The 25,921-nt window shown below is 41.8% G+C and overlaps 1 protein-coding gene across 3 annotated transcripts in view; it reads left to right on the top strand.

The window, feature by feature from the left end:
• The window catches only part of bcl11ba (BCL11 transcription factor B a), a 52,634-nt gene that overhangs the window by 9,086 nt on the left and 17,627 nt on the right, over positions 1-25,921 (top strand). For all 3 annotated transcript variants that reach the window (XM_064322229.1, XM_064322247.1, XM_064322238.1), the window contains exon 2: positions 4,392-4,773. In XM_064322229.1, the coding sequence (XP_064178299.1) occupies positions 4,392-4,773 (382 nt within the window). The remainder of the gene's footprint in view (positions 1-4,391; positions 4,774-25,921) is intronic.

The following is a 25,921-nucleotide window of genomic DNA, read 5'->3' as shown; positions in this document are numbered from 1 at the left end:
GTTGGGCTCCCAAACGCGGGCTGAATTTCCCCATCTTGATTTGGCGGGGCAGGGGGTCACTTTCATCTCTGACGGGGGTTCCCATTTGCCCTCCGGTGACAGTGAGGTTGGGGGTGGGAGGTGACGGGGTGGGTGTACGCTTGCCCTGGTTGCAGGCTCATCCGCAATGCCTCCAACTACACATATTGCTGTTTTGGGCTTCTGTGGGGCAAACACTGCCTTGGGAGAGGTCTTAAAGGAATTGCATAGACACGCAAGAAAACCCAAGCAAACTTTGCTGCTATACGTTGATGTGGCCCTTCTCTGCCTTCATTCAACATACGGACAGCTTGCAATTGGTTGGTTTGGTCATGTTTTTGTATCTGGAGAAACGCACGGTCACATTTTAAAACAAAATAAAAGCAGTTTAAATTGCATGTTTTCTAATTAGTCCCTCACGGCTGAACAGGAAGAAAAGGTTGAAGAGCATCAGAGTTGAAATGTTATCACTTTTAATCTGAACGAGCGGTTATCTTGTACGGAAAAAATGTTTGATAGTTTTACTACCTTAAAGATGGAGGGGGGTGGTCGCTAAACAAGATGATGAAATGGAACTCTGGATGGCTCGTAATGAGATGGTGAGGTGACATTCCTGCAGCATTATGACCGTGGCAAAAGCATGAATATTGATGTGATCCTAAGGCAATGTTATGTAACCCTGCGGGAATGTATTTTTGGGCAAAAAACTGAATTCTGAGACTGAATTCTGGCAAAAGTCTGTCCACAGGAATATTGGCCTTTTTGGCACTGAAAAGATACTTGCATTTTCAGAATTGTGTACACATCGTGACAGACGTGTTCTAAATTAAACTGTAAGGATTTAGAAATGTGCTGTCTGTTGTTCATTTTTAGATACTCAAATGCCTTCATTTTGTGCTTTACACCAGCAACGGAAATCCTATTAAAGTGTGCGCTGAGTCATCTAGCCTTATTAGGTAATTAGGCCAAAGTGAGCAGACTTTCAAATCTGCCATTGCGATTGTACTCTGAAACACTGAATGCGAACATTTGGTTCATAAAAATTAATATAAAACTTTACTAATGAGAGAAACTGCAGATACCTGTTACCAAAAATAAAAAAATGCATGCATTTATTTATTATTATTTTTTTGATAGTTCTTGCAATCTCTGTGATGAAATACCATGGAAAATATTTGTAAAACTTATATATGTAAAACTTTGGAAAGATTCCTCTTCCATTCTCTCTCAAGTTCTGCTGGGGAATGCTGCATAAAGACAAATAACATTTGACATTTCTGGCCACTGATAGAATTATATGAAGTATTTGTTGAGGGATCAGAGAAATGATGAGGCGTAACGTTACCTTGGTGACAGCATTGTTGCCAGGAGTGGGTGGGAAAGTGTGTGTGCGCGGTTGCCATATGGTGGCTCCTGGGCCTGGTGAAAGGAAATACGTGTTGAGGGACACGCTATGCCAAGATCATAATCATGGACAATTTGCACAAGTGCGCCGGGCAGTGATATAAATGGACACTCCGTGCAGCATCAGCCTCGTTTTCACGGATTAATTATGGGATGCAAACTGGTTGTGGGTGACTGCGATGCCTGCTATAGTGTAAAGCACTGGTCGCATGGATTCCTGATGTCTTCCCTTGAGTTGCATTGTCTCTGGCCAGTGTGCCTGTCTGCTCCCTACATTGGCAAGTGGGAGCTGGACATTTAGGAGCAATTTTAAGAAGAATAGGGTTCATTGGTCCTCACGCAGGCTACTGCATTTATGGGCATAAACCACAAAGGTTGCCATTTTCACCTGTAGTCCTGGAATCATCATGCAGTTTCAGAGTAGTTCTGAATGTCTCTATCTCCCATCCTACCTGAGAGCCCACGTATATTGATGGATCACAATTGATGCGATTGTCAGTTAAGAACTGTTTTTTGCTTTCAATCACTGACCTGCATTTATGTAGTATCAATTGGAGGGACTGTACTATCGCCTGTGTTAACCAAAAAGGATGGACTTAAGGCTCTCTCGCGCTTTAAAAAGAGTTGGATATTGTTCTCACTGTGCAGGACAGCGCTTAGGCTATGAAGTGTATGTGTGTGCACAGTACACACATTAAACATCTGTGCTTCTTGCTTCTAACTGCATGTTTTGCAAGACTTTGAATAAAGCAAAACTGGGTAGATTCATTACAGCATTACATGAACATTCTTTGTTGTTTTCCTCTCTAAATAAAAATAAAGTTTTTTATGTCAGACATAATTTAATTCAGTTTTAGATTAGTTATTTAATGCCAACAGTTACATTTGCAATAGCTACTCTGTATGTGTATAATTTTGTATTACAAGTTTGTTATATGTGACTTAAGTGGACACAATTGCTAGTTGCATCTCAGTGAACATTTGAAAAGTCAGTGAAAAGTTGATGAAACAGCATCTAGGCATTCAAGTGAAAACCCTTCCACATTTGTTTGAAAAGTGAAAGTTTTCTAGCCTACTAGGACGTAGCCAGGCTATATCTGAGTAAAACCTGCATTACATTGATGTTAACCTAGTCTGTTTATGTGTCTCAACCTAGATTTCCACCCCTCCAGATGTCTAGATGTCAGCTTTTGCTCACTGGGATACTGTGGCTAACTATTGAAACATGAAATGTAAAGTTAACATTGTTTTCTGTCACCTACTACTAGACTGCGTTAGAACTTGTGAATGCACGTAATATTCACATGCAAAAACCACACGTTTTGACGTCAGCCATATTTGTGAATGTGAAAACCACTTTATCCACACCATGCCTCATGTTGCGTGTGACTGCTATAGGTTGTATGCAGCTATGATATCAGTAACATTATCTATGATATAAGATTATTATGCTTGGTAATTATCTCTGATTCATAAGAAAACAAAGAAACCAAAGCAAAATTGTGACATGTAAATGTATATTGCTGTGGGTAGTGTTTCATTTGACAGAAGGTGACAGTTCTGCATTTATAATTTACCTCACAGATAAATTGCAGAAGGTAGTGTAGCCTTATTGTAATTTATCATCTAAAATTAGTTCTGATGTGAGTCCCCTGGGGAAGATAAACAGTGCTACCTGTACTGTGAAAAAGAAGGGAGTTTTTGGTTCAGGTTCGGTGTGTGCTCGTCTCTGCAGCGAAGGTATTTCCTTAGTGCGCATGTACTTGGTTCCCAGGCAATATTTGTGTCACGGTTGTAGCTCACCACAGTCGCTTTTGCAGACTCTTCAAAAAATGCAGACTGAGCCCACAACAGCGGCGGAAGTCTGTTTTCTTCACTTCACTGACAAAAATAATGCTAATAACTTACCTAAAATCGCTTGGGTCACGGTGACAGTGATAAACAGTTTCAGGTAATAAGAAAGGTAAAGTGGCACTATTAATAATATGAGCAGAAAGACATCCAGCGCTCATTCAGATCTTGGGGCAGAGGATAAGCTGTCAAAAAAAAAAAAAAAAAAGAAATCTGACAAAGATCCCTGCTGGGTCGAAATTTATGTGCAGCCTCACTCACTTTTTGGCGGCTATTGATGAAACTAAGAAGCTGCTAAGGATTGGAAACTACAAAGCGCTGATTGTAATGACATGTTAAAACGTGCGGGTGAAATTCAAAATGGAGGCTGAAGGAGTCCACGGCAGAGTGGTGTGCTCTGCGGTTTGTGCTCTGGCCATTTGGAGTGTTTATCGAGGCGACACAATCAGCAGGAAGATCTGCAGGGTTTCATGTTTTGTGGTCATGCAAAGACCTCTTTCACCTAGTGCCACCTCTCTCTCTCCTTCTCTCTCTCACACCTTCTCTCTCTTGCTCTCTATATCTCTCTTTCTCTCTTTCTCTCGCTCTTTCTCCCTCAAAGTCATTGGTGCAGCATATTAATAATGCTGACTTTTGTGCTCGGTTCCAGCCACATGCATATTTATTAAAGCGCTGGTCGCTCCTAAAACTCTGGCCCTAGATGACGTGCAGGAGAACTTTGACAGGGATGTGGTCATCGGTGCGATCAGACAGACGCTTTATCTTCTGTGAGGGAAAGTTTCATATCTTGGAATCTGTTTCTGTCTTTTTAGTGCAGAAGTCGACACACAGACTGGCTGTGGAGTGCATTTGGTGGTTTGTACCCAGAAGGGATCTAGATACTGTTCTCTGGCTGATGTAATGCGATGAAAGCGGCCAGTAAGAGGGCACAAAGTCAAGGATGTCCTGTAGAGGTCTCAGGCGCCGGAATGTGTTTTTCACTTTGAGTAAGCCTTCATGAATGGTTATTATTAGTTCATATAACCTGATAAGCATGAAACATTAATGAATTTAAGTGCAGTGTCAGGTGCTGATGACGAGAGTGACGTTTTGCCCATGTCTTCCTCTCTCCCCGACAGCGGTAACCGACCATGTGGATGTGGGACTGGCGGTGGCCGAGGCCCATCCCTCGCTGGACGCCACCATCTCCGGCGCCCTGTCGAGCGGCTTGGGTGACCACGACCTGCTCACCTGCGGTCAGTGCCAGATGAACTTCCCCCTGGGGGACATTCTGATTTTTATCGAGCACAAGAAGAAGCAGTGCCAGGGCCTCATGGGCGGGCCCGGCTGCTATGACAAGATGGTGGACCGCAGCAGCCCTTCGCCGCCGCGCCCTGAGCTTAGGAAAGTGGTGGAACCGGTCGAAATCGGAATCCAGGTGACACCTGAGGAGGAGGACGAGAGACTGTTGACGCCCACAAAAGGAATTTGCCCCAAGCAAGAGAGCGTCCCGGCAGGTAGGTCTCCCTCGCTCGGGACTCTGGGAGAGAAAACCTTCTCCACAGTAACAGGCGAGGAGAAGCTCAGAAGCAGCCGGGTCAACATTTGAGGGCTAGCCCTACATGAAAGTGAAGCTTTGCAGCGTATCCCGTGCACAGGCACACAGAAACCAATCCTCCTGTGTGAAATTCACAGAAATAATACTCAGCAACCCCTCTGAGAACCAAACTGAATACATGCATATATTGCTGAGATTCAAGTTAAATACGCACATCCATAGTGAATCTTGCGGTTCTCTGTGAGAATCAAATGAGTGATTCGTAAAGTTTCTTTGAGATTCACAAGTGAATCATAAGCTTCTCTGTGAGATTCACATAAGTGACTCACAACACTCTTTTTGAAATTTGTACTAGTGACTAACAACCTTCCATATAAAATCTGTATAGGAGACACAGGTATCATGGTGAGATTCATGCTGCAGGTAATACGCTGTCATCTTGGTGTGATTCACACCCAGACATGTAGCCAGCTGTATGAAATTTTCACGAATGACACACGTACCTCACTGCGAAATACATTTCTAAGAACATACCTCTGTATACATGTTCACATGTTTAAGTCGCACGCAAGACACATGGTCACCTCTCCAAGATTCACACAAGTAACATGTGACCACACCTGTGAGATTCACACAAACAAAACACATCCACCTCAATGAGATTTGCACTAAGGATGCGCACCCACCTCAGTGGGACACACACTGCTTCCTGTAGAGAGTTTGATACTGCTCAACACAAACCTTCAAGAGAGATTGTTTTCCTTTAGCTGATTTCATTAGAGGAGTCTGCTGCTCGGAGTGAAACATCACATTTCAGACTCAAAGCCCTAAAACCCCCCGAAGGACTCTGGAGGTTGAAACAAATTGTGCAAAACGTGACAGAGAACTCACCCTACTTTCATGGAGAAATCCAGCCTGAGCCATCTGCTTAAAAGGTGAAAAGCTCATTAAAATTCAAATACTCAAAAAAAAAAAAAGAAAAAAGAAAGGGATTAAAAAGCTAGTTTCCTATTCAATAGGGTAAAGAGGCAGTTTAGTTTAGACCAGCTGCAGGGAAAGAACTCTCATACTGTAGTTATCTTGCAAAACAGTGCAGTCAAGTCCTTCACAGAAAAACCCAGAGGGATCTTGGGAAATGGGTCTCGTGAAATAATATTCAGTATTGGACAAAGTTACCAGGCGAAAGCAAGGGAATGGCAGATGAAACCAGCACACAGTCTTAATAACATTGTTTTGCATCAAGAATTCATATTTATGAGGTCTACCTGCGGCAGCGAAGGCAGTTTATTCTGTGGAAACACAATGCAACACATATTTGAACATCTTTAAAATCAGGATAAGATTTAATTACCCAATACAGCACATGCCACACACAAAATTACTAATTTCTACATAGGGAAAGCTCGCAGAAGGTGTTGCGATCTTTTGGATTTAAAATTTAGCAGAAGTATTTTTCTGTGTGATTTAATGCATATAGTACACTCCTTACGTTCCTGTCCTTTTTGTATAAAAAGCCGACGCAATATTTACTCTAGTTGTTAATACTGTGTAGTTTATATCTACAGAATATAAATTCTATAATAAAGTACAACTCTGACTTATAATTTGGTGCATTGTATAATATGAGCCAAATTCTTGCATTGACAAGACAGTTTCTATATTGCCAGACAGGGTCTTGAATTGATTTTGCACCTCCAGCTGATGTCCATTGTGTGCAGTGTATGCTACATATACTAATAAATCAGTTGAAAAAATATTCAGTTATATGCAGAAAGGTCTGTGGCCATTAACATACAATGATCTGTACCTCTCCTGAGAAATTACTACTATTAAATGAAATACTGCTGTAACTATTTATACTGTGACTTCTACTGCTAATGACAGCAACGTTAAATAATAATAATAATAATAATAATAATAATAATAATAATAATAATAATAAGTATTTTTTTTCTGTTATTATTATTAGTAGTAGTCATAGAAATAGTAGTTGTAGTAGTAGCAGCAGTAGTAGTAGCAGCAGCAGCTGAAATAGTAGTAACAGTACTAGTAATAGCAGCAGCATGCAGTATTATTAATAGTGGTGGTAATAATAATACACCCCGCAGTATGGTAGCATCATTATGCCAGACATCTAGCAGAAACCGTGAAACTGACATTGTAAAAAAATAATAAGGGCTTGGTAGGTAATGCAATCACAGCTAAGATTCGGGGGAATGGGAAAAGTTTCAGGGATGCTGCAAGTTAATGCATTAAGGAAGTGCAACAATACAACAAGGGAGAAAGTGTGAATTCTGCAGTTACAATCACGTCTCCTGGGTAGTCAAGATAATCTTTATGCCAGTTAAAAAATATTGTTGTTAGGAAAATTATTTTGTTAAATTAATATTACTAACATGTAATGTCTATGGTACAATGCTTGCATTGATAACATTCACAATATTATGACTATAATCACTACTACTACTACTACTGCTGCTGCTGCTGCTGCCACTACTACTATTACTACTACTACTACTAATAATAATAATAATAATTCCTTAAATTCAGTATGTAGGTATGCATACATGGAATAAGCCCTTCAGCATTTGGTTTTAGAAATTTAAGAATTTCTTAATTTAACATAGAAATCTTTTTTTATAATAGTAAATAAGAATACTTTCTTTAAATTGCTATAAGAAAGTTTTATTTTTATGATTGTGTTCATGTATGCACTTTTGGCTTTCATGTCTAATTTGTAATTTAGCGATAATACAGTTAACAAAAAGCTGTACACTTATTTGTTCTTCAGTTACAAAATAATTTTATTATCAATTAAATAATAAGGAATGAATTTCGACTGGTCAAATGTACCTTTTATAAATAAGATTATAATTATTTTGTAATTTATGCATCTTTTATTTTCGATGATATAGACAGGAAATATTAGGAAGGAATTGACCCTTCAGGAGACACAAGGTGCTTGTAGATTAAACTAAACATGCACTCATGGAGGTACGTTGACTAATTCCCCTACACCAGGTGAAAGTGTTATTTTATGCTGTAACCGTGAGCTTCCCTTTTAAAGACAGCTGTGAATGTCTTTCCATGGAATTATTTTTTTTTTTCACAATTGATCATATGTGACATGTGAAAAAATAAATATGGTGAGGAAGATTCGTTTTTAAACTGGGAGAATAAGGACAGTACACAACTGCTATCCTTAAAAAGAATGCTCAGAATGTTTATAAATGTATGTAAACACCTGTCAGTCTGTAGTATGTTAAGACGCAAGGCCTACAGACAGGCCTGCACCGATTTGACAAAATCAAAAAGCTGGTTTTGAGTAGAACAATGTTATCTGAGTTATATATTGTATAAACAGAAATGGTTAAAACCTGTTAAAAAATGCAATCTCTTTGAACTCATTCCTTATGCACCCATGGCATGTAAGCAATGATTTGGAAAGCTTCAAACCAGTTTGCACTTAAAACTATATCCCTTAATTCCTCCATAATTCATTATCCAATAAGCTGGCAAGTGGTGAGTAATGTTGGACTTTCAAATAGGAAGGGGAGGGACCTGTGAATGTGCTCACTTCCTTGCACGAAATAGCCAAATGCAAATAGAATTAGTAAATAGGAATAGCAATTAGTTAAATCAAAAGAAATTACTAGAACCATGGAGATTGTGCAAATTGTTTAGCTGGAGGGTGGGGGTCTCGGCGATATCAGCACTATTTATTTTGCATTGACCACGGTGACTTATTTTGGTCCTGTGTGTCAACACTAAAAAAATCAACCATGTTATTAATGTCAGCTGTGTGGAGGCAACCACTGTTTGCGTGATCCTGCTTTATACAATGCTTATGGGGAAACTGGATGCTGAGAATATCAGAAATTCTGCATTGAATTACATATATATTTTTATTTTCCTTTAGGGTATTTATGAAAAACAAAGCGCAGAGCCTTTGATCTTGAAAGTCTATATGAAGAAAGAAATGGCCAGAAGAAAAAGCCCTACACCTCGCTCTAGTATTTTATTCCCCTTTAGTGATAATTTCCCTGATTTTACTCCAGGAAAAGTCAATGTTATCTATGAGTATATAGGACAGCCATTGAAGATGAACCACTTGAGGGTTGAATTCAATATTTCTCCCTTAAATATCAGCAGGACACGGGCTTGCTCAGCACCGCATTATATTGCCACTTAGCCGTCTTAAGTTTCAGCAGAATTTAATTATATTTAATAGCCCTAATTAAATAAAATATGACATTCTGCATACCCCTAGGCAAGAGGAACAACTGCTGTGGGCAAAGAGAGCCATAGTGCTGGAAAGGCCCAGCAGAGCACTTTTTGAAGCACATCCAGGTTAAAATAGTGTTCCTTAATGGGAATGACAATGAAAATTACTGAGGCAAAGCGCTGAACAATATTCAATTGCATGCCATTAGTAATCAAAATGTTAAAAAGCATTTCCAATCAGTCACTTTTTTTTCCACATACATATTCACCACCCTTAATGTACCTGGTTGGCTCAGCTGGTTATTCTAATGAGTGCATTAAACATAATTCACTCTTTATCATATACAGATTGACAGCCAGAGGCATATACATCAAATTTTATATTTGTGATTGCAGAAAGTGTAAATACAGGTGTTACTTGCTGAGATGTGGTTTCACAGTTCAAGGAAATTCAGGTTGATAACAGGAAACATTTTTTTTTTTTTACAGTCAGGCCTTTGGTTGTCATCCATTGGCTGTGTGATTAAAGAGCTGCAAGGTTACTTATTTGCTGGGGACACAAATGAGGATATAACAGTGAGCAAATTTTTGTACAGGAAGGAAGTTATCGTCACTTGCAAGAACAGTACATACGATGAGTGCCGCTTGTGCTGTCTGCCACCATGTGTTTCATATCAATCACTCTCTGTTCCTGTCGGTGCACCCCGATATTTACTGTATATCACAGCAGCCAGGAGAAAAGGGGTTAAGCGCGAATGAACCTGCTGTGTTTGGTTAGGTCTGGCGTGGCGTGGAGGGGAAACAGGGTTGAAGGCTTTTGTTGTCACACGAAGATTGGAGGGGAAGTGTCTCAAGCTGTTTTCTCTCTTTCTTTTAAACTAACAATGCTGCCCCGATTTGGATGAGTCCCAACACATCGCTTCGGCTGTGGAGAGCCACAGTGACCCATTGTTACTCCGAGTGAAATGGAAAGTGCACGAGGCCCCCGATTGGAGATGGGTCGTGTTTACTCCCAGTTTAAGAAGCCATTCGCGCATCATGGCACAGACAACAGCCATTGCAGACCATGACCTACCCAAAATTTAGCAGAATCTGAATTTGTTTTTTTAAAAGTAAATGCTTGAAAACGCTTGACAATCACATTTCCTCCTGCCTTCTTAATACACTTGTGACTGCTGTATACTAAACAATATGCCTCATCATCATACTGGTTAAGTTGCTACACACAATCTATCTCAATGCGTGCCTGTTGCCAACACACCCATGGCAGGCTCTTCCGGTTGACTCTAAAACTAACCAGGCTTTTTGAATGGTTTACAGGGATAAGGTGTGCAGAAAGAAGTTATTTTGACCCTTCACTCATACTGTCACACCGGTGAATATTTCATGAGACTGCTATATTTATTGCAATATTTACCTCAAACATGCTTTTGCCCCCTTGCTTCTCTGTGGGTTTGATCTCATACAGCAAATTCACATTTCCAACTACTGAACTGGGTACTGTGAATCACTGTTGTATAAGCATCGTATTTTGAGAACCGAATGCAAAGGAACGTTTTTTTTTTATCATCAATTAATCATCTAACCAGTGGGCATCTTCGTCCGGTTGCTTTTAATATGATATTGTTTAAATGAGCACAACCTGGCAGAGGAGGCTCTCTTTCTGTGAAAATCAATTGTGATATTTTTAGTAATCAAACTTTCTTTCACAAATATTTTGATAAAACATGGGGCACTCACTCACTGTCAGTAAGGGCTATGGGCTTTGCCCCATTCTGCAACAGAGGGTAATTGATGAAAATAACCTTCAAATCACATGATGGATGACTGGATAAATAATGGACATTATGACCTGTCCCAAGCTCTGTTATGTTGTTATACTGCCCCTCATCTGTGTAGGGACTATTGATTCTTTTTCTATTTGTCTTTGCATATTGGGGTATGATGCAGATTGTGTCTGCATTCAACGAGTCAATATTTCATAAAGGTCATTATTTCCTAACTAATGAATTGGCCAGAAGAAAGTACTGCTGCTTTTTGAAGCATTAGCATAACAAGTGATGCCACTCTGTGGTTATTGCATATTTCTCAGTGGGGGTGTTTTAGGAATTTGGGAGCATTTGGTAACATTTTTGACACTTCGGTGTCTACATTAGAGGGAAATTATTTATCAAATTAATTAAAAGGTAATTTCACAAATTGCAATCAATCCCACTCATTGTGTGTTTGTTTTTTTTTCATTTGTGTAGCTCTTTTACACAAATGTATAAATTATCAGTATCTGTCACTTTGTACTCTTGGTGCACAATTATTATCCAACATCAGTATGTTTTCAGCATAAATTTTCATAAAATGATAATACAGTAATTGGAAATGTTCTGTGGTGGTAATGATTTATTTTCATTTTAACGGTATTAATAGTATTTTAGAATAATAATTAAATAATAACAGTATAATGTATGCTAATTATTGTAAAAGCAAACAGTGTTTTATATGCTATACTTTTTTTATTAACTATAATATTTGTAGATTTAGATATGTGAACACATCGCATTAATAAAAAGAAACCTGACCAGTTTTCTGCTAAAATACAAAAAAAAAGGTAAACAATCAAGTCTCGTGTTAATAATTTATCATGTGGCATTTTTCTTTCTAATTTTTGTGCAACTGACTGAGGAGCATTTTCGTGTAATAGTGCAAGATAACCTAAGTTCCTGTTTGGCTCCCACAACACAGCAACTGCCCAGCAGATATGACTTCCTGTTTCCAAGCCCTCTCTTCCTACCTGCTTTTGAGTTCTTGCCCAGATAGATTTGTTTTGTCAGAAAAGTCTCCCGCATGCCAGCTGCCAGGTCTGACTGCCAGCCTCATTTCTGGATGGCGGACATGAGTGACGTTTTCCCTCCCTTTTTTATGCTTTGTATGAATTTATTTTCGAACTTTCGTTGGGGGGTTTCCTGAGGCTCTGCTAGTCTCTCTCTGTTTTTGGCAAGGTGCTTTTTTTTCACTGTATCTGCGCATTCACACCTAACCGTACGCACATGCACACAGGCATGCATTTGTGCACACTTGCATGCACAAACACTCACTCTCCAACAAAGGTAATTACCTTCTAAAAATATAGCTGTCTTGTGACAAAATAGATTACCATACAGGTCAATTCAAATACGTTTCTAATAAAAAATTACACACACACACACACACACACACACGCACACACGCACACACGCACACACATATCTTTATATATAGATCTAGATATAGATAGGTGCTTATAATGTACGCGTGGTGTCTGGTGTGTGTGTGTACTGTGTACTGTACTGCAGTAGGGAAATGAAGGCCAGAAAAGCGGTGATGTCTGTCCCTTGATAATACAGCAGACATCCCCCCGTGAGTGGAGACACACACAAGCCGTCTCACTCCCAGTTTGATTCCCTGCATTTTAGAAAACATCTCAATTGAGAGGCACGCTTCCATTCCAGACTCAACACATACAGGGAGAGCTCTTCAATAAATAATGATACAGTACAGGCAGTGAAATATTGAAAATGTGTCTCCATATTACTTCACATATGCTTTTTTCAATTAAAATTTACAAAGGCTGGGGGATGCTGTAAGGTTGAGACGGTGCCAGAATCGATGTGCTGAGATTATGTGGCGTAGGGAGTGTGCATCTGATTTAATGTGCTGTTTTGTAGCGATTACTCCTGCTGGTGTTCTTGTTTTTTGTTGTTTCAATAAAGCCAGGAGTGCTGGGATGTTGCAGGGGTTTTGAAGTGGTAATTGCTCACTTTTGTCTTGCTCCCTTTTCCACGGCGTTCACATTTTTTTTTTTTTGTTATTTAAGCTTTTGGCAAAGTTCCGATGAGAGTTTTTTTTATATGCATTTCAAATGAAATGTCACTCTGTACGATGGAGTCCTGATGCATATTTAATGGGCTTGTAAGTCTGCCAGGCTGGGTTGTGTGAGTGCATAGATGCTGGCACTTGCCGGTGAACGTGTGTGAAGAGGTGCTGTTTGTCCTCCTTGCCACATTGATTTCAACTGAATCGAGAATTCTGTACCTGTACAGGATGTGTGTCCTACTGAAATCATGTACCTATTTAATATGCACGATACTTCTAAGAAAGGAAACTATATACCATTTTAGTTTTATATTTTTATGCCCAGTTGAATGAAGTCAACTAGCTGGGTTGCTATCATTGAAATGACAACGGATCATTTTCATAATGGACGATATGATAAAATATTTAATTATGATACTTTTTTAGTGTATAATTTGGTGAGTGGCTTTCAGGCATTATTGCTTATTGCAGATGATCTTGGTGCCTTTTTGGGGTCATCCTTAAAGCATCTTTCACAGCAGACCTTTACCAAAAGTGGATGGGGGCAGTATTCTCTCTTTCATGGGCAAGATCTTTCTGGCATCAGCGTCTTCATGGCATAGTTTAGTGTAATGTACAATATTTATTGTAATGTTCCAGAAGCTGTAGTGTTCACCAACCCAAGCCATTTCTCATAATACATGTGACTCCATGGGCTGTGTCCCATAGTACTTTTTCTTACGGTAGTGATTCACACTTGCCACCTCTTTCAATACTATTTACTAGTATCGTCTCAGCTAATCGGTAATGGATTGTGCAGCCTGTGTGGTGTATGTGAAGACAATCTCCAGCAGCGATTAGAATGCCTGACTCATAGTTGAAGGCCTCTTGGTGAGACATACATTTGCTGTGCTTAATCCACCACCACCACCCAATCCAGCAAAGCGGTACTTTTACGTGGTGTTTGAAATGATTTCAAAATCCTGATTCTTGAGCCAAGTCCAGCTACTGAAAGAAAGGAAATGAGAGAGAGAGAGAGAGAGAGAGAGAGGGAGAGAGAACAGTTTCACTCATTAACATGCCAAGGAAAAGGAAAGCTGCATCTATATACTTCTTAGCATCTTCAAATCCTTTTTATATTTTTGCCTCGTTGCTTTTTTTTTTTGTTAATCACTTTGCATGCAGTCATTTAAATATTAAAATTTTCTTTAATCATCAAAGGCAGCGGGCCTCATGCATATTCATATTTTCATCCCCCTCCACAGCATTACAGGTTCATTACCTTGCTCCAAAGCCAAACAGTCATTACCAACAGCCAGCTTTTTAATTGCTGATGCTTGGCCATCATCGCCTTACCACCAAGATTTTCAGTTTTATATATATATAATATATATATATATATATATATATATATGTATATGTATATGTAGTATATAATGATATGTATGTACGTATGCATGTATACTGTATTTATGTATGTATATATATATATGTATATATATAAAATGATAAGAATTCTTCAAGTTTAAAATAACTTCACATACTTTACATACATTCTGTCTGCTTTGGGAAAAAAAGAAAAGGGGAGAAGGAGAGAGAAAAACCTGTTCTCTGGCTAGGGCGCTGAATATTTGTCAAGAGGCTTGACGAAAGTTTCATTTGCATAATGACTTTGTAGTTCTGCATTAATAAAATTTGCATATGAAGCCGTGTTAATTACTCCTGATCAGGCTTTTTTGCATTCATGCATGGTAATTTTCTGCGACTTGCGAGAATTGATGTCCTGGCGTCAGGGCTGTGATTGGTGGTGGCGGTGGCTGTTGTCGGGCGGAGGGGGGGGGCAGAGGGGGGGAGGGCAGGGGGGATGTGGAGGAGGGGTGGAGGGTGGATGGTTAGAGGGGGAAGGGGTAGTGGGTGTTGCGAAGAGAGGAGGATGGCACATTTGTGTGTTTGTGCTAGCTTTTTATTGCACTGCTCTCTTACTGTTCTGTGCCATCTTTAATTGGTGAGAGAAAAGGGGAGCCGTTTCGGCACCATCCTATTTTGTGAAACATCACAAAGGAGTGAGACTAAAAAACCCTGCCATATGTTGACAGGCATCTCAGATCTATTGTTTACCTCTTCATTATTTATTTCAAAGCGAGGTATTATTTTCACCAATACAGTGAGAATGCGGTTTGTGTCTTCAGTATGCTACATGATTCTAATGGAGGGTACAAAATGAACAGTGCATAATTGGGTTTAGAGGCACTATTTCTTTGTTCATTTATCCAGGTTTTGTACTATTTACTATATTCTTTCATGTTCTTTGTGTTTATTTTCTTCAGACATTATTTTATAATTAGATAATAATGTATGCCTGAGCTCAGAATAGTAAATTATATATTATTTTGTCATAAACTATGAGCTCAAATAATGCCTGTTATTTTTAAAGTTGCAAGAGTAGTGATGTAATATCTTCAAGAAAACGCATTTTTTTATTTTACAAGCAGTGCCATAAAGAATGTAGTCACAGGCCCTTAATCAAGGAAAGCATTGGCAGAACATTACTCAATACTCAATTTTATTTTAAGCTTTTCTCTATAGGTTGTGTGTTTTATATTTCCCATGGGGACTATCATATTGTTTTGCAGTTAAAGTTAAACCTTTCATTTTTGTTTATTTTTTGTTAGAAAAGCTGCTCACCCCAAAATTTTGCTTGGTACTCCAGGAGGTCAAGTATTAACTGAAGGAATTTTTCCCTTTACTTATGGTTTTGGAAAAAATCCTCACACAGCTATGTGCATGTGGTTGTGTGTATGTGTGTGTGTGTGTGTGTGTGAATGTGACCGTGTGTGTGTGTGTGTGTGTTTGTGCATGTGTGTGTGGGCATGTGTGTGCGTGCATGTGTGTGTGTGTGTGTGTTTATGTGTTTAAATCTGGTGGTCCCCCAGTTGTTTAAAATAAAGGCAGAATTAAACACAGTGCTTTTATCAGCGTGGAGAGGCTGGGGCCAGTGCCAAAACAAAGATATGCAGTGCCCACAGACACTTAAAGCAGCAGCACTCCACTGCAGACCAGAGTGTGTTTGACAGATTTGGCACAAAATAGTTCTGCAAATTAAAAAAGGCTTGCACTGTTGTCCTTATTGTGATAATTGCACTGAAAAATACAGTAAAAAAAAAAAAAACTATGTGAAAATTGACATTTCAAAATCTGGTTGTCATCCTATTTTCATTTCAAAAGATGAATTTCATAGAAAGAAGCTCAGGCCTTCTGAACATGAAGGAACTGTACCATTCATAGGAGTTAATAAGCTGAATTAATATGATATATTGGAGGGAGAAAGTTAGCCCATAATGGAATCTTTATGCTCTTTTTCATTTTATTCTAATGTTAGCCCGAGCTTTATTGTGATTACTTGTTAAACAGGTTAAAAAACACTGATACCTGACAGCATTGTCCTAGTAACAATAGATTTATGCAAACTGAAGAATGGCTACTTCCCTATTCATTTGTAAAGTGAATGCAGCAACATTATCAAATGATATTTTATCTGTTAGCACTCTAGGAAAGATCAGGTTTCTGTTTTGTGCTGTAGCTGCAAACAAATCAAATGCCCTGAACCCAAAATCCACATTTAACTTTTGAGCAGAAGCACACGGTGAACTGGTGTAATTAGATATTTATCAGTTTTATTTTTCTGTAAGCTTTAAACTGATGTAAGCTTGATTGTGATCACTTGTGCAAATTTTACAGTCAAGGAAATATAGTGGAAATTTGTGCATAATATAATATATAATACAGATCGTCAGCCAGAGATGAGAGGTAACTGCTGCATCAGGGTTTTCTGATGCAAATTAATGTTAGCACCCTGGTGCCTGATGATGCCATTACGGCTTCTCTCACCCAGCTCAGAATTTTCTTTGGGGCCCCGTCGGTAAGCGAGGGTCAAATCTGTTGCCGAACCCCTCGCTCGGCGCGGAGTCGAGCCGAGGGGGTGCTGTCGAAGCGTCCCGCCCGCCCCGTTTGCACGTTTTTGCATTCGAAGGCTCGCCGCGATGACACGTTGACGCGGTGACGGCAGTTCGGCGACGAGCGGGGCAGGATGTGGCGCGGTGGCAGAGGGTGGCTGTCTTTCTCGGAGACAGCGCGCCGGTGTTTTCCGGGCTCGCCGCTGCCAGGGCCCGTGCCGTTTGGAACCTGTCCGATCCCATCGCTGCCGTCAGGTGGAAGAGGGTCTTGTTGAATGTGTCACCTCTTATAGATGAATGTGCACCCCGGGCTGCGAAATCTTCTAACCGCAAGGGGTTAAAATATCCCCTTAAGACTTCAAACAAGCCACATGGCGGTTTATGGTAGTCACATGCCAGGAGATTTGGTATTTTCCTACCACAGCAGGGAATAAAGTTGCCACTAAATTGGACTGTGAATGGCGCTAAAATGTCGGCATATGCTGATAGTTCGCTTTGTATTTGTTGATTCTTTTTTTTCTCATTAGCTGTCTATATAGTTAAGTATGCGGAGAAATAAGCATGGCATCCAACTATGCCACAAATATTCCGGTATTGAGGAATTTTAAAAGCTAACTGCATGGCTTTAATTGCGTTACGGTGGAAATTGAAAACAGTTACGGTTTATTATATGCAAACTCTGTCGAACGTCATTATGCAGGGAGCTCATTACACGTGAAACCATTCTTGATTTGATAATGTTTTTCCTTTTTTTTTTCGTTGAACGACCTAAAATGCAAATAATCATGTGGCAGGTTTGAACGTATGCCACCGCAACAATCAGAAATAGCACTTGTGCACCAGTGTAAACCGCTACAGTTATTATATTGATCTGAGGCTGTTTGCTTTTTACCAGTCATCTCCAGAAAAAGATTTGATTTATGTAGGGAACACACAAAGTCCCTGGAAGGTAATGCAAGCAAGAACCTCCTCAGAATCTAGGCTAAGCGGGCCTAGTCTGCAGATCATATGCATTGCCGTAAAGCAGCTTTGCGGGGAAGGATTGGTGGTGCAAACAGTTATGTTTGTGTAGAGCGCGGTGGACAGGATGGGATTATCAGGTCGGTACAGGTTCTGAGCGGCATCGCGAATTCCTTGGTCAGGCCTGCTTTTGACTTGTCCTCAGAAGGAATTAGTCGATCTTTCTGTTTACTCCTTAAATCCCACTGTCTAATGAGGCCTCTCAGCCCAAAGTATTTCTGACAAAAGGGTGTTGCCATTTAGCAGGAGAAATCACCACTAACAAAGCAATTTTCACTGGTTAACTGGGGGATTAAGGCCGTGATGAATAATTAAATTGGAAGGGTGGGGGGAGGATTTAAACAGCATTACAAGAGGAGCTTTTGTCGCGGAGTAGATGTGCAATGCTGACGACAGTGCATTGAATTGCGAGCATTGGACGCGGACTCAGCTGACGATTCGTGTTGATCCCTTTAGGGTTAATCTGCCAATCCCTGCTACAGTCGCCTCAGACTCCGCTGCAGAGCGACGGCTTGCAGTTCTCGAAGCCGAGGCACGTCCTGCAATATTGATATTTGCTCTCCCTCAGTTTTTCGTTCTCTCTTTTTTCTTCCCCCCCCCCCTTTTTTTTTAAAGAAATGCTCTGCATGTGTAAAGGAGTGAATGCCAGTCCTGTGTGGATATGGCAGAACTATAATCACGGGTCTCTTGCGGTAATTGCTCTCGTCTGCGGAGTTCAGAAAATGCGCTCTGTCGAAGTGGGGGCTGGAGTTTCAGAGCAAGCCTGGCATGGCTGGAACAGCCCCTGGGACGGGCTGGAGAGCACGGTTAACCCTTTCGCCCAAGGTGCTGGCCACGGGCTGCGTCTTGTTTTGTTTGCTGAACCCCCATTTCTTAATGCCCACCCCCCCTTAAACGCTAAACCCGGAGGCGAATAGTATGGTACACAAATGCAGCTTTTAGAGGGTTGTTTTTTCCCTAATGGCAATATGCCATCAACGTATGCCTTATTTTTTTCCTGTTTGTTTTATATGGGGACATTCTGGGTGGCAGTGCAGTAAAACAGGAGCATGCTTTTGCTTTTTACTAAGAACCAGATTTTGGTCAAGTATTTTACGTCTGGGCCTGGTTTTTTCATGATTAACACTGGTTGGTCCACAGAACAGTTTTCCTCAGGCCTCGGGCCTACCAAAGCACATATGTGTTTCAGCGCACATTCAGATTGCCTGTAGTAATGCAACAATAAAAAGAAATGGCAATCCTAACACAGCAATTAATGTAGCACAAAAGGAACGTTAGTATGAAATAAAATCTAAGTAAAAAACAAGAATTGTTTTTCTAAGAGCTAAATAAGATAAAACTTCCTTTATTTTTATTAATGTAGGCAACACATGTTACAACCTGTAGGCTGGATGCATTAGCCCATTGGTTTGTAAACTAATGCATTTGATAACTGACTGTAAACAATGCTGGAGCCTGGCCAACCACAGCCACTTACCGCTCTCCCTGTACGAATAACAGGAAAATGCATCACCGCAGAGGACCGAAAGCCGCAAGAGAAACCCTGGGCTTAATCCAGCGAAATTGCTGATCGGAGTTGAGCAGGAGGAGAGAACCTTGTAATTTTAATCTGGCAGCTCTGTCGTCTGAACGAGGAGGTGTTTAGCACACCTGGCATTAGCAGAAGGTAGTAGCCCCCAGATAAAAGGCATAGCTTAAACCAAATTGAGGGTTTGAGCATTTTTGTGCGGTTGCACTTCCCCACCCTTAATTAAATTAAAGTTTTCATTTCATTCTGATCATATTATTTAAGCTGGCCTGTGGAATTTGCCAGGTTTGGCCACCCATGTTTTCACCTGTGTTACTGTTTTTTTTAAGACATGTTTCCTACCTGGACGAACTGTGGGACGGTACTCTCATTTCATTTCATAAACTCTGTGTAGCTGTAGCTTTAGCTCTGGAGCTGAGGGAGTCCACATGCAAGGTTTTTCTGGATCAGTGGCCTGCTGTTTTCGAGAGGGATGCAATGTGGAAATCTTGCTGCTGGCAGAACTTTGGCCATTTGCCTAATTTGGAAGTGAGAGGTGCCATGCGAAATTAAATTAAAGGGACATCGCCGCATCATTTCATCTAATCACGGAATTTTCCGTCCGCTGTTGTGTGTAATCCGGCCTGCACGGGTACACGCGCGGCCCTGCTGGGGCGTGCCTCAGCCATTCTGAGCTGGTGCCCAACGTTCACCGGGGCTAAATGCAAGGTACGAGTCAAGTGCCCAAGCGAACATTGCTAAGCTTAATAAGGTTGAACCGACACACAGCCAAGCACTGCTTTTAGATAGCGGAGTGACTTTAGCCGCTGGGAATTTCGGACAGAGGCAAGAAACGGGAGCGTGGACCCGGAGGCTGCCGCAAGCGGGGTCGTGGGATAGCCAGGTGACGGAGAAAGCGGGTGTAAAAATGCGTGCGTGAAAATCGCGCGTTAGCGATCATTACGGTGTCCGCGGTGCGCGGGAGGAGAGATTCCTGCCTGCTTTGTGCACGCATGTGGGCCTGGCCCTCATGGTGGGCCCCCATTCATCGCAGCCATGGTGCTGGGGGAGGGGAGGGGGGGGGGGTGGATGAGGGGGAAGGGGGGGCAGCACCAATCTGTCAACGAGGCCTCTGAAGAACTGCAATTTACAATATTGTTATTTTAAGAGGAGTGGGGAGAGGTGGGGGCGCGTAAAACAAAACAAAACAAAAAAAACAAGGTTGCACCATCAACATAATGCCGCCCGGCCTCGACAAGCGAAGGCTTGGCCATTTGCATAACGTTGCTCCCCGCAGTAACAATCGCCAGCTCCCACACATCTGAGGGACATTTTATAGCATACCCCCCCCCCATTTTTTTTTTTGAAGGCATGTTGAATGCCCCAGCTTTTTATAGTTACATTTAAAGGGGGTTGGATGCCTGGTGCAGCTGGGGCTCATTATGGTATATACTATCCAAAAATGCATGTGTAATTAATGCACATACAACCCGCCTGGCCTCTGCTGGTTTCCTGTAGGAGACCTTGAAGGACTTCTCTGAAGACAGCACGAGACTCTGCTTCAAGATCAATACCTGGCTTCAGGGATAACAGTCATTGTGTGGGACTGAAAATCCCAGTTAGCCATTCCTGCAGTCCTGAAATTTGGGAGGGGAGATCTGGGCAAATTACACCGTAATGAACTCAACCTTGCATCGAGAAAACCTTTCCTCATATATTTTTTGTAAATTGTTCTTTCTTCTCTGCCACCTCCCCTGGTCAAAATACCGAGCCTGATCAGCCAAAGCTATTTCACCATGGCAGGGGGAAGCTGGAGTATCAAGCGTGCAGGACGGTGCAGAAGCAATGATTTAAATTCCCTGAAATGAAATGAAAAGCTTAGCTAATGCAATTTTTGAAGTCCGCCTTTTTTTATTTTACTGAAGCAATGCCAAGAATCATAGCTCTCACTGACAGAGAGGTTTTTCCAGCTATTTTTCATTGTCTCTCTCCGCCCCTCGGCCTCTACATATTTCGTTAGATGAGGAGCTGTCGTCGTGTGAGACCACACCGCAATCTTTTGTTGTTTTGCCTTTTCTCTTATTGCTCCTACACCTTGTTTTCCTGCGCTGTTGCTTAGATGCACGCTACACGTCGCTCGCTCCCGTGTCGTACCGTTCTGTCGTGCCGTATGGCGCGTATAACGTGTGAAATTTATGGTTTTTCTGCGCTTGTGATGCAGATGAATTCGGCGGAGAGCGCATCGGCGGGTCCACGGCGCAGGCGGCTCTGGCGCGCGAACGATGGCGTATTTTCAGTTTTACGGCGCTCACCTCTTCCCTCGTCCTTTTCCGCGCGGACCGCGGAGCCTACCTCCGTAATCGCGAGGGAGCTGGAATGTCAGCGCTGTTTCTTTAAAGCCGGAGACGGTCTGTTATATTTTTGAAGTCCCTCTTTCTGTTCGGGGGGTGGGGTGGGAGGGGGGCAAGCACTGTTTCTTGCAAATGAAAACAGATTGGACTAGTTATGGGAGAGGGCCTGGTTTGAGTTATACTGGAGCCAGTCGTACTGTGTGTGTGCCATACCCCCCACCACCACCACCCTTTGCTGGGTTTACAGTCTTTGACATGTTTTTTCCAGCATTACTCTGGAGTGGACTTTTCTGAGCTTCAATTTTGAGAATTAAACAGAAGTAAAAAAAAAACAAAAAAAAGATCTAAAATATATGATCTTGATTAGGTTAGATTAGCTTGTTTAATTTTTTTTCAGTCATATTAAAATGCTTATGAAGAGGAGTATCCCCTTCACCCCGAAAATGAATTTTAGCTTGTTGATTGTATGGTTGTTACCAGAATAAATAGTAAATTTAAAATAAATCCGCAATTGATATTGTGGACAGAAGGCTGTTTAAAGCTTCTGCTAGCAAGAATTTGGAAGTCAATGTGATGCTATCCAGACACTGTTAAACTCCCTCAGGTAGAATAAGCCTTGTTCCTTTTATTTGCACTGGGCTGTGCTTAATCGTTGCAACCTATTCCGCAGATTAAAATCTACTTTATTCCGCTAATTAATTACAGATGCACCTTTCCAGTTTCCTGGATGTGTTCTGGCTGTGCTGTCCGCCGTTGTGTTTTTTTTTCGTAGGCTGCAGATTGTTTTGTCGAGGGAATTTATTTTCTAAAATAACATTTGTGTGCGGAGAGCGCACTTTTGTCAACAAGGAACCAGAGGAAACACAGCGATTGTGTAATTAGTCCATTATTGCCGGCAGTTCCCCTTGTTTAGGAATAGCGAGCGGGCCCGGGCACAAAGGCTGGCACCATTATTGAGTGCATTTGGTACGCCTGATTACGTTTTACAGGTGCTTGTTAAAAGGACGGTTCACACTCCACAATGCCTGGTGACGGAACATTCTGGAACGGCGCGGGCGCGGGAGCGGGCGCGGGAGCGGGCGCGGGAGCTGGAGCGCGCGGCCGTCTGCTCGTTTTGGTATGGCGCTCCCCCCCCCCCCCCCCCCCCGAAGCAGGGGACCAAGGGCATTAGGATAAATGGTGTTACTGTCTCCTGTCAGATGCAACGTTCCTGCTATCAGCGCCTTATAAGGTCTGCTGGAACAGCGCGTCCCCTTCCTCATCTGGTCTGGATCTGTGCTGCAGGGCCGACCGGACCCCCTCACCTCGCTCCAGCCTGCCTGCGCTGTATAAACTCCGAGCCCTGAGCTTCTGACTGCCTGCACTACGTAAACACACGAAAATAAAAAAAAACAAAAATCCACGCTGGCTTCAGCTACAGGTCTTCAGCTGGACGACCTCACTGAGCAACACTCACTAAAAAGTGATAAAGCCTGGTCTCTCACTTCTGAGAATGATCTTCAATTTAGTGTTTTTCTTCACTGAAATGATATGGTTTGTTCCGACCTCTACTTTGTGTATTTTTTGAATTGTTTTGGAGGCACTGAAATATAATCCAAAGGTAATAATGGCACCCGGAATGTGTTGAATGTAGGCCTATTTTATTTTTAGGAATCTGACATCACTAATCTCTCCTCCTGGTTTGCTCTCCCACTCCTTCCTTGAATTTCCTCGAATCCGGCGTCTTCTCGGGTTTCAACTGACTGTGGTGTAAATGAGCTCATCCCGTTCCCCTCCTCTACTGTGGGAGGGTTCAGGGGTTGCGAGTCTTTTTTTTTGTGAACGAGGCAGTCAACGATGTGTTTTGACACTTGGAGGAGTCTAAAGGCTCCATGGCAGGTTGTGACAGGAAAGGTAGCTGGCTGATCCATCTGTCCTAGAACCCATCTGTTTGTGAAATGTTCCCGGCATAATTTTAGCTCATATTTGAAACATGCATCCGCTTTATTCAAATAGCCGCTATCTAATAGCGCTAACCCTACCCACATGGATGTTACTGCTACCGCTACTGCCTATACGAACACTTCAGGATGCAGCCCACACCACGGCTTAGCATGTCCTTCCGTGTGTACTTCAGGGAAAAATGTGATTTTTCTATGGCGGTTTTCAGTCTGTTTGCCACGCAGTGATGGAGGCTGTTCCCTGGCCGAGCTCGCCCTTGAAAGGCGCATCCTTGCACTGCTCCTTCAGGAGGGAGTGCCACGTCCGATTACATCACAGTTCAGGGGGATCCGGGTGATATGGAGGGAACGTGCTCGGTGAAGATCCTCCCACTTTTGCTCTGGGTTCACTTTCTTTAGGAGGAGGCGATCATCCAAAAAAGTGTTTGCTTGTGTTCCCTTGCAAATTGGGCTTATAGCAGGTTTATTCAAGCTGCCTCAATTGTGTTACAGTGGCTAATTTTTAAAACTACATTTAAAAAATGGATTGTAAATAAATAGCAACAATTTCAAATGACTGCATGTTGTACAGAACTAGTTTCCTTAGCTGGCATTATACAAGATACCTTACAAGCACATTCAACCACTGAGGGAAATCTGTGGTGAGTCTGTGAGGTGTGACGTGTACAGGTGAGAGTTAGCAGGTGATCTGGGCTAACGCTAACCCGTGTGTAGCGGGATTAGTCCAACACCGAGAGGGGATTATCCCCTGCTGGGCATTTCCTGTCTCCCCAGGTTTTGAGTGGACCCAGGCATGGGATAAACCCGGTCTGGCATTCTGCTTCTAATCCCTCTAATTTGTTAACGTGACACATGCTTTCCCAAATGCTGCCTTTGCAGACGGTCTGGAGTAGCCAGCGCCTTGTGCTGGGCCCGTTTGCCTTGAACTGCCCGTTCCTGCGAGGTTGTCATGTAGAACTAAACAGAGCTACTGAAAGCTAGCTGGGGGTTGCTTAGGTGATATTGAGCTTGACTCGCTCCAGCAGCTTTTCTTCTCACCTGAAAAAGAGGCTCACCGATTCCACCACTCACAACCGTGCTTTCAAAGGGAGTGGCCTTGGTCAGCTGAGAATATGTGTGGCCACACGCACTGACGCTTAAATAACACAAGATGTTATAAGAAGAGATGTCCTGCTCCACTGTAACTCTCTCGGACACACATTTCTGACACATTGGCTCCAAAACGTTTAAAAAGTCTTGACTCCTGAAACCCCCAGGCCCATTTCAAGCGGCGCGTCCTTATTGGAGAAAATTGCTTAATTCCTTTCACAACGCTGCCACGTTACAGTTTGCTCTGCTTTGGCAATGGACTTAATTCATTATGATTTCACTAAGCTGTTCAATTTTAGTTTAAATTCAGAAAGGGAAAAAAAAATGCAGGATCCCCTCCCCCACCCTGCTAATCCTCTATTCTCTTAATCACACGTGAGAAGACGGGCGCAAACGGCGCCATGTGTACCGAGATTGCTTGTCATGTGTCCAAATGGGATGAGTGCCTTCGCGAAAAAAAGCCAAGCCTTTACACAGATTAGAATACAAATGTCAGTCCTCACACTCTTGCATTCTTACACTCAGAAACGAAAATAAATAATACCCCCAAAATTATGACACCGGATAGAACCTGCGCGATAATGTCATATGAATTCAGTTTTTTGTTGCTTGGTCCGTGGACATATTTTTGTAAAAACCGCCAGCCAGTTTGGTGCCGTTGACTTCAGACGCCTGTCTATTTTGTCCCCAAAATGAATATATTTTAAACCTCTCACATTTGTCAGTGTCATCCATTACGGTTGGACCACAGTGAAGAAAACAGAAAGCATGTGGATGGCTATGGTCTGGAAGTAGCCAGAAGTGGCCTATACATTTTGCATGGTCCATAGATTTTCTGTAGACATGCACATTATTTTCTTATTTAATTGTCTATTTTTAATTAAGCGTGCTTGCGTGTGGGCTTATTTTACAGTAGCATCACACACATTCAGAAGGCCATAAAAAATTTACAGAATTAAAACGGCTATGTAAAAACAGTCAGGAATAAACAGCTTTTTTTTCTGCTTGATAGTGACGACTGTGCCTGTTATAAATTTGCTTCGATAATAAAGACTAGAAGGAAGAAAACAGGAGAAAATGCGTTCTGTTCCTCAGTGCCGGAGCTGTCCGGTGAAGGATTTGGACTGTCTGAGTAGGAGAATGCAAAGCAGATGCTGGCAATGGGAAACTGTGCACGCTGTCCATTCCAGGTCTCAACTAGT

This window comes from Anguilla rostrata, chromosome 1 (genome assembly GCF_018555375.3).
Source record: "Anguilla rostrata isolate EN2019 chromosome 1, ASM1855537v3, whole genome shotgun sequence".
Classification (NCBI taxonomy): domain Eukaryota; kingdom Metazoa; phylum Chordata; class Actinopteri; order Anguilliformes; family Anguillidae; genus Anguilla; species Anguilla rostrata.
Note: the sequence above shows the minus strand (reverse complement) of the source record. Positions and strands in the feature narration are given on the sequence as shown.